The sequence below is a fragment of the Rhinoraja longicauda genome, chromosome 7, assembly GCF_053455715.1.
Source record: "Rhinoraja longicauda isolate Sanriku21f chromosome 7, sRhiLon1.1, whole genome shotgun sequence".
In the NCBI taxonomy this organism is placed as follows: Eukaryota; Metazoa; Chordata; class Chondrichthyes; order Rajiformes; family Arhynchobatidae; genus Rhinoraja; species Rhinoraja longicauda.
Window position 1 is genome coordinate 59,101,220 of NC_135959.1, and position 11,615 is coordinate 59,112,834.

The 11,615-nt window shown below is 42.4% G+C and overlaps 1 protein-coding gene across 1 annotated transcript in view; it reads right to left on the reverse strand.

The window, feature by feature from the left end:
- ctsc (cathepsin C) overlaps positions 1 to 10,773 on the reverse strand; it is a 33,561-nt gene extending 22,788 nt beyond the window's left edge. Inside the window, exons 1-4 of the mRNA XM_078402683.1 lie at positions 10,553 to 10,773; positions 9,598 to 9,743; positions 7,847 to 8,004; positions 4,242 to 4,397 (exon numbers count right to left, since the gene is read on the reverse strand). Coding sequence (XP_078258809.1) covers positions 4,242 to 4,397; positions 7,847 to 8,004; positions 9,598 to 9,743; positions 10,553 to 10,715 — 623 coding nt within the window. The 5' untranslated portion in view covers positions 10,716 to 10,773. The remainder of the gene's footprint in view (positions 1 to 4,241; positions 4,398 to 7,846; positions 8,005 to 9,597; positions 9,744 to 10,552) is intronic.
- Positions 10,774 to 11,615: the final 842 nt, after the last annotated feature.

Consider the following 11,615-nt stretch of genomic DNA (forward strand, 5'->3'; position numbering starts at 1 on the left):
TCTTAGAATAAAGGGGAGGGCATTTAAAACTTGAGGTGAGAAGAAACTTTTTCACCCAGAAAGTCGTGAATTTGTGGAATTCTCTGCCGGAGGGCAGTGGAAGCCAGATCACTGGATGGATGTACAAGATTGTGTGGGCCATGGATAAATTAAACATTCAATCTTTAGCATAGGGTAGAGCATCCTAAAACTAGAAGGCACGGGCTTGTGAGAGGGGAGAGATCTAAGAGGACCTCAAGGACATTACTGAGAGGTTAGTCCATACCTGGAATGAACTGCTAGAGGACGCTATAGAAGTAGAAACAATAATGACATTTCAAAGTTATTTGGATGGATATCAGATATGGCTACGAAGGGTTTAGAGCGATATGGACCGAATGCAGGGAAATAGGACTAGGGCAATATGCCAATTTGATCAACATGGACTAGGTAGGCTGAAGCACCCTTTTCCATGCTGTATAGCTCCATAATTCTAGGCCCTTTTCACTGCCGCCAATAGACAAGAGGTACAGAGGCTCGAAGTGGCACACCACCAGATTCAGGAACAACTACTTTCCTACAACCATCAGGATCTTAAATTGACCTACACAACCTTAATACTACTGGATTAACCTTAATGCACAATGATCTGGAAGATCGCAGAAGCCAGAACAGAGAGTGAGTGGAATGGCTGAAGGAAGGCTTTCTCCTAGTTGAGTAAAGTTCGGGAGGTTTAAAAAGAGTGCCTAGAGTCAGCCCGGGGCAATTACCTGGAAGATCGCAGAGACATCCTAATTAGTTGAGTGGATAGTTGAGTTGCCTTGATGAGGTAAAATATGAGTCTTTGGCTCAAGAGCCTTGGTGAGGTGAAGTGCGTGTCTTTGGCAAGGAGGCTACAATTGAATCGGTTGTGTGTTTAAGTTAATTTAAATATTTAAACTTGTCATGGCAGGAATGTTATTACAGTGCGTTTGTTGCAGGATGTGGGAAGTTGGTGTCACTGACCACAACACCTGTTGGAACTGTGTCCAGCTTCTCAGGGATCGAGTTAGGGAACTGGAGCAGCAGCTGGATGACCTGCATTTCATTGGGATGACAAAAGCTTCTTGGACAGGACCTACAGTCAGTTTGTCACTCTGAGTGCAGGTGCGACCTGTTGAGACGGACAGAAAGGGGATGAAGCGAGTGCAGGAGACCTCGGTGGAAGTACCTCTTGTAAACAGGTACGCCCTCTTGGGAGCTGTCGGGGCAGACAACACTTCCAGTCCGAGCAGCGGACAGGTCTGTGACACGAATCCTAGCGCTGAGACTCGACCGGTGTCAGATAGAGCCATAGTGGTGGGTGACTCCATTGTCCGATGTGCAGACAGGAGAATCTGTGGCGACAGGCAAGACTCGAAGATGGTGTGTTGCGTCCTTGGTGCCAGGGTCCAAGATGTCAGTCCGACTTCAGAACATCCTCGAGAGGGAGGGTGAGCAGCCGAAAGTAGTTGAGCATGTAGGCACAAATGACGTGGGTATGAAGAGGACTAGGCAGGAGGGTGAAAAGCAGGACCTCTAGGATGGTGATCTCTGGGTTGCTTCCAGTACCTCGTGCTAGTGAGGGTAGGAACAGGGAGATAGGGGGACCTGAATGTGTGGCTGAGAAGTTGGTGCAGGGATTTAGATATTTAAATTTCTTGATCACTGGAATCTCTTCTGGGGCAGGAGGTGACCTGTACAAAAGGGATGGGTTGCACCTTAATTGGAAGGGGACCGACATTCTGTCAGGCAGGTTGCTAGTGCCATGCGGGTGGGTTTAAACTAAAAAGTGGGAGGGGGGGGGGGGAGTGGAGGTGGAGTCAATAAAGTGCAGCTAATGGGAAAGAGAGTGTAGGAAATGTCACGTTTAAACTAAGAGGGCAGGGGGATGGGACACAATGCAAGGAGACAGAGGGCCATAAAAGGATGACAGAAGCAAAAGGTAGAAGGGAGAAAAGAAAAACTAACCCGAAAGCATTGTGCCTTCATGCGAGGAGCATTCGAAATAAGGTGGATGAATTGAATGCGCAGTTAGTAGTTAAGGGACATGATATAGTTGGAATTACGGAGACATGGCTACAGGGTGACCAAGGCCAGGAGCTAAACATGCAGGGGTATTTGATATTCAGGAAGGATAGACAGAAACAAGGAGGAGGGGGGTGGCATTGCTGGTTAAAGAGGAAATTAATGCATTAGTAAGGAGGCATTAACTTGGATGCTGAATAATCGGTATGGGTAGAAATTGGGAACATTTTTCCTGCATCTAGCTTGTCCAGTCCTTTCATAATGTTATACATCTCTAAGATCCCCTCTCATCCTTCTAAACCCCAGTGAATACAAGTGCAGCCTTTCCAATCTCTCCTCTTATGACAGTCCCACCATCCCACGGGTTAACCTGGTGTACCTCCTGTCTCAATAACAAGGATGTCCTTCCTCAAATTAGGAGACCAAAACTGCACATAATACTCCAGATGTGGTCTCACCAGGCCCCTATACAACTGCAGATGGACCTCTTTACTCCTATACTCAAATCCTCGTTATGAAGGCCAACATGCCATTAGCTTTCTTCACTGCCTGCTGTACCTGCATGTTTACTTTCAGTGACTGATGTACAAGGACACCCAGGTCTCGTTGCATTTCCCCTTTACCTAATCTGACACCATTGAGATAATAATCTGCTTCCTTGTTTTTGCTGTCAAAGTGGATAACCTCACATTTATTTATCTACATTATTATACTGCATCTGCTATGCATCTGCCCACTCACTCAACCTGTCCAAGTCACCCGGCAACCTCCTAAAATCCTCTTCGCAGTTCACACTGCCACCCAGCTTTCTGTCATCTGCAAACTTGCTAGTGTTACTTCTAATACCATCATCCAAATCATTAATATATATTGTATATAGTTGCGGCCCCAGCACCGAGCCTTGCAGCACTCCACTCGCCACTGCCTGCCATTCTGAAAAGGACTTGTTTATTCCTACTCTTTGCTTCCTGTCTGCCAACCAATTCTCTATCCATGTCAATACCCTACCCCTAATACCATGTGCTCTAATTTTGCCTACCAATCTCCTGCGTGGGACCTTATTAAAGGATTTCTGAAAGTCTAGATACATTACATCCACTGGCTCTCCTTCATCCATTTTACTTGTCACATCCTCAAAAACATCCAGAAGATTAGTCAAGCAAGATTACCCCTTCATAAATCCATGCTGACTTGGAACAATTATTTTACTGCTATCCAAATGTGCCATTATTACCTCTAACAATTAACTCCAGCATCTTCCCCACCACCGATGTCAGGCTAACTGGTCTATAATTCCCCATTTTCTCTCTTCTTTCTTGAAAAGTGGGTTAACATTATCTACCCTCCAATCCACAGGAACTGATCCTGAATCTATAGAACATTGGAAAATGATCACCAATGTCTCCACGATTTCTAGAGCCATCTCCTTGAGTACCTTGGGATGCAGACCATCAGGCCCTGGGGATTTATCGGCCTTCAGTCCCATTAGTCTACCCAATACTATTTCTCGCCTAATGTAAATTTCTTTCAGTTCCTCGGTCTCCCTAGATCCTCTGTCCTCAAGTACATCTGGGAGATTATTTGTGTCTTCCTTAGTGAAGACAGATCCAAAGTACTTGTTCAACTCTTCTGCCATTTCCTTGTAATAATAATTTCACCCTTTTCTGCCTTCAAGGGACCTACGTTTGTCTTTACTAATCTTTTTCACTTAACATACCTAAAGAATCTTTTTCTCTTAACATACCTAAAGAATTTGATTGTGATGCTGTTGCAAGCAAGAATTTCCTCTACTCACCATAATTGTTCATAGGACAATAAATTGGACGTTATTATGGTAGCGATTTGCATATTATGCAAAACAGTATCTCTGTTATCCAAACTACCATAACACAAAGGTTACCCGTACAGCAATAAAATGATGCAAAATTAAAGGCAGTGAGCGTTGAAGATATAACTGACTGTAGTAATACATCAGCACAAATGAAAGGGAGAAATTTTAAAAAAAAAATATTTTGCCCAGCTCCAGTGATAGCAAGATCCAGTTACAACACATGGGCGGGGAACAAAGTCAAGAGATTCAAAATTCAGGTAACATTAGTTGTAAAGACAAAACTAATCATACAAGCAATGTTTTCATCATTTTTCACATATTGACATGGTCCTTTTTGAGAAATGGACCAAGATTAGAACTTTGATAAATGCATACCAAAACCTACCTGGGAATTTGTGAGCCAAGACCACCGGCACGTTTAATCAAGTCATGAAGGGTTAATTTTTCATACTCTTCATAAACCTTTGCAGTCCAAGACTTCTGCACTGCGTTTATTGTGTTCACAAAATTCACGTTAGACTTGTATAATCTCTGTGACAGGCTATTGGAAATAGAGGTGGGAAAAGAGAGAGAGAACAATTCAAGCAATCACAGACTTGCAAAAGATAATGAATAACATTTTATTTGATCAATCATTTTAAACCAAAAAAAACATTTACCTATATCATAACATAATTCTTCGGAGCAGAATCGGACCATTCAGACCATCGAGTCTACTCCGCCAGTCAATCATGGCTGATCCACCTTTCCCTCTGAACCCAATTCGCCTGCCTTCTCCCCATAACCTTTGACGCCCTTACTAATCAAGAATCTGTCAAACTCCAACTTAAAAATACCCAATGACTTGGCCTCCACAGCCATCTGTGGCAATGAATTCCACATCTGAAAAGTAACACCAGGTCACTTAAAATTAGTTGCTCCAGTTTCTCATGCACCTCCTATTTTCAGCTTCAAATGTAAAGGTTTTCTGTGTGTATTAAAGCAAAGTACATCCCAACATTAGCCTGGCCTTGGGTAGTGCCCCTCCTTCTGTTCCACCAAGTGGAGGAACTTTCTACATGTGGAATTATATTTATGGAATGATCTTTTGATTCTTCAGCAGATTACAGAAACCAGTTTATCAAATGCTTGGTTTTGGAAATCTTCGATCAAGTGAGATTGTGCTAACATTTTTTTTAAAATGACAACATTTTAAAACTGCTCTTTCAACAAGTGTTTTAATGAATCAACTGTCAAAATATTTTCCTACATATATTCCACTTTTCTAACTCCTAGATTCCCCCCCCCCCCCCCCCCACACTTTCAGTCTGAAGAAGTTTTCCAACCCAAAACACCACTATCTTTTTTCTCCTGAGATGCTGCCTGATCCGTTGAGTTACTCCAGCCCTTTGTCTCTATCTTGACAAAATATTAAAACGCATAAAGCAAATCGGGCGGCAAAGTGGCACAACAGTGGAGCGGCTGCCTTACAGCACCAGAGCCCTGGGTACAATCCTAACCTCTGGTGCTGTCTGTGTGGAGTTTGCACGATCTCCCTGTGACCACCAGGGTTTCCTCCAGGTGCTCTGGTTTCCTCCCACATCCAAGACATGTGGGTTTGCAGATAAATTTGCCTCTGTAAATTGACCCTAATGGTGGTGGGATAACTCATGTGAACTATGTGATCAATGGTCGGTGTAGACTCGGTGGGCCAAAGGGCCTATTTTCATGCTGTGTCGCTAACCTAAATCATCCTGGCCAATTCATTCGATAGCAATGTTATATTCTTAAGAAGCAAGTAAAAATAAATACAAAATCTCAAATGTTCTGTTGAATATTCAATCATTGAATTGTAAATGTTACCAGAGTGGATACATTATTAGATGCTGATGAAAGACACAAAAAGCTGGAGTTACTCAGCGGGACAGGCAGCATCTCTGGAGAGAAGGAAAGGGTGATGTTTCGGGTCGACACTCTTCTTCATATATCTGAAGAAGACTCTGGAATCTTCCATTCCTTCTCTCCAGAGATGCTGCCTGTCCCGCTAAGTTACTCCAGCTTTTTGTGTTGATCTTTGGTTGAATCCAGCATATGAAGTTCCTTCTTACACATTAGATGCTGAGGAATGGAAATTCATTTCTCTTTGCTCTAGCTCTATGTGAACAATACAGTCTACATTTACCAACACATATCAAATCCTAATTACGGCCAGAAGGCAAAATAGTTACTGAGAAGGAAAACCACTTAACTACCTTTTCATCTTACATCATCATCATATTGAAGTATTCAATTGCTATGAAGTCTTTGCTGTAAAGCCATTACTGAATAAGAGGCGTTTGAATCTGTATAACTTTTAATTATTCCATCTTTAACGCTATTAAATTTTAATTGCCATTATGAAGATCTGCTATTGCCTCTAGAGAGCAAATCTTCACAGCTGAGATACCATTTTCAACCTCCTTCCAACAATACAACTCGGTGTCACAGCAGTACAGATGCTGCCTCACAGTGCCAGAGACCCGGGTTCGATCCTGAATATGCATGCTGTCTTTAGGTTCTCACTGTGACTTGCATGGGTTTTCTACAGAATCTCCGGTTTCCTCCCACACTCCAAATACATACAGGTTTGTAGGCTAATTCGTTTGGTAAACTTGTAAATTGTCCCTAGTGTGTGTAGGGTAGTGTTAGCGTGGAGGGATGACTGGTCGGCATAAACTCAGTGGGCCAAAGGGCCTGCTTCCACACTGTATCTCTAAACTAAACTCGCATCTCTTTCATTGTAACTGTGCTCCTCAGCTTTCATCATTCTGTCTCAATGTAGCTTAGCCATGAAATACAGCCTCATTGAAATCACCTACAGCACCACATGGAGAATGTAACAAGAGTAAATTAAAACACTCATCCACTTGACCACTGTTGCAAATGGACTTTCTATCACTCTGAAAGGGTACTTTAAAATAAAACCCATTTACAATTTGCAGACTTGGTGAAATCCAAAGCAGATGAACTTTAAATGATTCTCCATTGTTTGGACATGTCAAACAACTGACCAAGTATGCTATTGGCTTACTGCCTGAACACAAAATTCAGTGCTTTGCAAAGAAAGTATTAAATTACAGTAATAGTTACACTTAGATAATGTCATAAGATCAAGGTTGGCTTTACTTGTAATACTAGATTGCACTATTGCATCCAACATAATAAGAACTGGCTTCATATTTCCTTTGTATGTTTCCATGGTGACAAAATCAAACATTAACCAAAAATGGAACATTGCATCTGCCATTCATGGACTTCAGTTACACCCTGATAGCATTTTTTTTTTAGTTCAAACAAATTTCAAGTATCTGTTATTTTGTTATTACAATGCAAAGATCTGAAATCCATTATTTTTTTAGAAACTGCAGCATGAAAACTAATAGCATTTTCTGTTAACCTTAACTGTGTAGGTTGATGCAAACAGAACAACAGTCCTTTGGAGGTAGACACAAAATGCTGGAGTAACTCAGCAGGTCAGGCAGCATCTCAGGAGAGACGGAATGGGTGACGTTTCGGGTCGAGACCCTTCTTCAGACTGATGTCAGGGGAGGGGGCGGGACATTTGGAGTCCAGATGAAAGGGCAAACAAAAATCTTAAACAATGAGACTTAAATATTAGAGATTAACGTAGAAGCAGTGAGAAGTGCTGATCAAAAGATGTGAGTGAAATATCAAATCAGGTACATAAAATCAGGAAGAAGAATGGAAGAAGATAGTTGCAGTAAAAAAAAAAATTAGGCATTTCAAAATTACCCTAAAATTTCAAAAGCATGAAGTCTCTTGAGATTATATTTTTGGTAGCAGCGAGATTAAATGGCAATCACTGGAAACAGCTATGCAATATGGGATCTGCATGAAGATTTTGCTTCAAATGTATAATTTCAGGACTGGTGCAGGAACAGAATGTGAAAATTCCAAAAGAGGGATATACATTTAATAAAGCCACTATGTTAATTTCAATAATTTCCTTACCGTAACAAGTCTTTAGCTGAGTGAACTTTGTTAATTCTTACAGTCTTGGAGTTCTTCTTGCCAACAAAGCAAGCCCAGTTTCGACCCATCACATCATGTACCGATCCCGGCAGTGTTTCATGACAATAGCTGGTTATATTTGTGCCTTCTTTCTTGTACTATTAATGATTATCAGGAAGGAAGAAAAAGAAATATGCATTCATATTACACTCTTCTCATTAACTGAATCCCCAGAAGTTTCTTTTTTAAAGTTCCACACAAGTAACTTATGACCTACTCCGAGTAGCTCCTTCCCCATTTTCAAATACTATTATTTGCTAGTATCAATCTGCACAGCCCCATTCCTTCTTTCGCACGGCACTCCATTACCCTTCATATCATATCATATCATATCATATATATATACAGCCGGAAACAGGCCTTTTCGGCCCACCAAGTCCGTGCCGCCCAGCAATCCCCGTACATTAACACTATCCTACACCCACTAGGGACAGTTTTTACATTTTACCCAGCCAATTAACCTACATACCTGTACGTCTTTGGAGTGTGGGAGGAAACCGAAGATCTCGGAGAAAACCCACGCAGGTCACGGGGAGAACGTACAAACTCCTTACAGTGCAGCACCCGTAGTCAGGATCGAACCTGAGTCTCCGGCGCTGCATTCGCTGTAAAGCAGCAACTCTACCGCTGCGCTACCGTGCCGCCCAAAAACTGAGCTTGTTTTGTCTAGTTCTCTACCATCCTGCTGCAAGCTTACATACACTCTCTCTCTCTCTGACTGAGAATATGATTATCATCCATATTCGTTTACTGCTCATCCTTCGGTTTCACTCACATGGTTTGTATGTTGGTGAAGAGAAACAAACACTTCAGCAGCTTAATCTACACCCTCCACATATGAATGAACTTGGGCATTAATTCATGATTTATAGCAAACTAACACCAGACAAAACCTCAAAATACATCCCACTAGAGGTTAACTAAATGAAACTTTGGACAGCTTCATTGTTTCCACCATATTTTTTTTAAACCATCAGGTCACGAGTTGTTGTGTCATAGCTATGGAATCCATAATGCCTTCTGCTTATTTGAATGCAATTTGACTTTTGAATGAAGGTCTTATTATGCAGAAATATTACCAAAAAAAGTGTGATTTAATATTTTTAGGAATTATTTGCTAATGATAAGAAATCTCACCTACCAATAGGCATCAAGGAGTACATCAAATTTTAAAAATGGTGAAGATCTCATCCAACAGCAATATTCTATTCCATAATAACATCAAACCATAATGTAATATGATGAGATCATTGTACCAATTCTAACTGAAAGCCAAATATTGGCCAGGGCACCAGGAATACTGCCCTGTTCTTTCAAGTACAATTATTAGGTCCCTTGGATCCATGTAATGGTCACTGTTTAACTTCTCATCTAAAATTCACTTTCACTAGTCATAAGGTCCAGTGACAGGAGTAGAATTAGGCCATTCCACCCATCAAGTCTACACCGTCATTCAATCATGGCTGATTGATCTCTCCCCCCAAAGACTATTCTGGTGCTTTCTCCCCATAACCTCTGACACCTGTACTAATCAAGACCTTAAAACTATCCACTGACAGCCTCCACAGCTTCTGTGGCAACCACCCTCTGACTAGAGTCTAGTCTAGATGAATTCATGACCAAACCGATATGTGACTCAAATAAATGATACCTAATACGTAAATGTACTTACATTAAAAACTAAGACTTACCTTAAAAAACGCAAACCATTTGTAATTATTAAGGACGACTTCAAAACCTTGGTTGTAAATCAACGTGAAGAAACCAGACGCCCCATGTTCACTTACAGCAATATTAAGCTTCTGGAGATGGACAGTCACTGATTTTACCGTTGGACCTATTGCAAGAAATTGTAACACAGTTAACAAACATCCTTTAAATGTTTCATTCCTCTTTTCACAAGGAAGGATTTATGCATTTTCAAAATCATTCATTCCTCTATTGGTACAAGTGAAACTTTTTTTTTAAAATCTGAGATTAAGCACTTTTTTCAGAATTGCAAAGAGGTAAGGAAGTATAGTGGTTTAAACTTTACAAGATCAACATCACGTTATAAACATCCCCATATAATGTGTTTATTTCCACGTTAGCTTCTGCCTCATAATTATTTTCGATTTCATAATTCCGCCTAACAGCCTGAGATGTTTTTTTAAAAAACACGTTTAACATCACATTTCAGAGCAAATCATGCCTTAATTTTTCTGGCTGTATGTTATCCTATCTATGCTTACTTGGCAAAATGAAATATTTTCTTCCAGGAAAACAAGTACAGCATTTTAAAGTAAGTTATATGATCGTTTGCCGATTCAGGACACAACACCAATGATCAAGCCCAAAAAGACTGAGTGAGGTTCAGTAACTTTTACCTCCCAATAATCCGCCCCCACCCACCCACCCACCCCACCATGAAGTTCAGTAACTTTTACCTCCCAATAATCCGCCCCACCCCCACCTCCCCCACCACCATGAAGTTCAGTAACTCTCAGATTTCAATCGTTTGGTAGATTTAAACCTCTAAACGTGACTGTGACTCTCCAAGTTTCCACGGGTTGACAACATTAGCCGTCAAAATTGTTCAAGGCATCGATAAAAGTGGAGTAAGCAGCCGAAACGACAGGTTTTGCCGAGAACTTGACTTAAACTCACCCATCTTGGAGCAATCAACATCTCTGTCCTGCCCTTGGTGCCCAACGTTGAACACCCAGGTACCCAGCAAGTCCGCGTAAGAGCAGTTGGCCGGAGTGTCAGCCAGAGCGGAGGGCAGGGAGAGCAGCCCGAGCAAGGGGAGAAGGTGCAAACACCGCGCCATGGCTACACTCACACACAACCTGGCTCTTTGCCTGGGACCAGCGCGGCGCGGCGCAGCGCGGCGGCTCATGTGACCACGCCTGTCAGATGCTCAGACACGTGGCTGGCCCGGAACACCAGGGCTGTCAATGGAGCAGGTCTATCTCTGCTGCCCTCTGAGTGGTCAGATCAGCGGTACAAACTTGTGCTGCCCCCGGCGTTGCAAGTCTCTGCTGCAAGTCTGTCGGTCTCTGCTGCAAGTCAGTCTCTCTCTGCTGCAAGTCAGTCTGTCTCTGCTGCAAGTCAGTCTGTCTCTGCTGCAAGTCAGTCTCTCTCTGCTGCAAGTCAGTCTGTCTCTGCTGCAAGTCAGTCTGTCTGTGCTGCAAGTCAGTCTGTCTCTGCTGCAAGTCAGTCTGTCTGTGCTGCAAGTCAGTCTGTCTCTGCTGCAAGTCAGTCTCTCTCTGCTGCAAGTCAGTCTGTCTGTGCTGCAAGTCAGTCTGTCTCTGCTGCAAGTCAGTCTGTCTCTGCTGCAAGTCAGTCTCACTGCTGCAAGTCAGTCTGTCTCTGCTGCAAGTCAGTCTCTCTCTGCTGCAAGTCAGTCTGTCTCTGCTGCAAGTCAGCCTGTCTCTGCTGCAAGTCAGCCTGTCTCTGCTGCAAGTCAGCCTGTCTCTGCTGCAAGTCAGTCTCTCTCTGCTGCAAGTCATTCTCTCTCTGCTGCAAGTCAGTCTCACTGCTGCAAGTCAGTCTGTCTCACTCTGCTGCAAGTCAGTCTGTCTCTGCTGCAAGTCAAATCTCTGCTGCTCCCGAAGTTGCCAGTGTTTTTTTCTTCATGTGTCAAAGGTGCCTCTTATTTTCCTCCTGTGGTTTCCTCGTTTTCATTCGGGGATTTCCTTACTTTAAAAAATAAATCTATTTCCTCCCT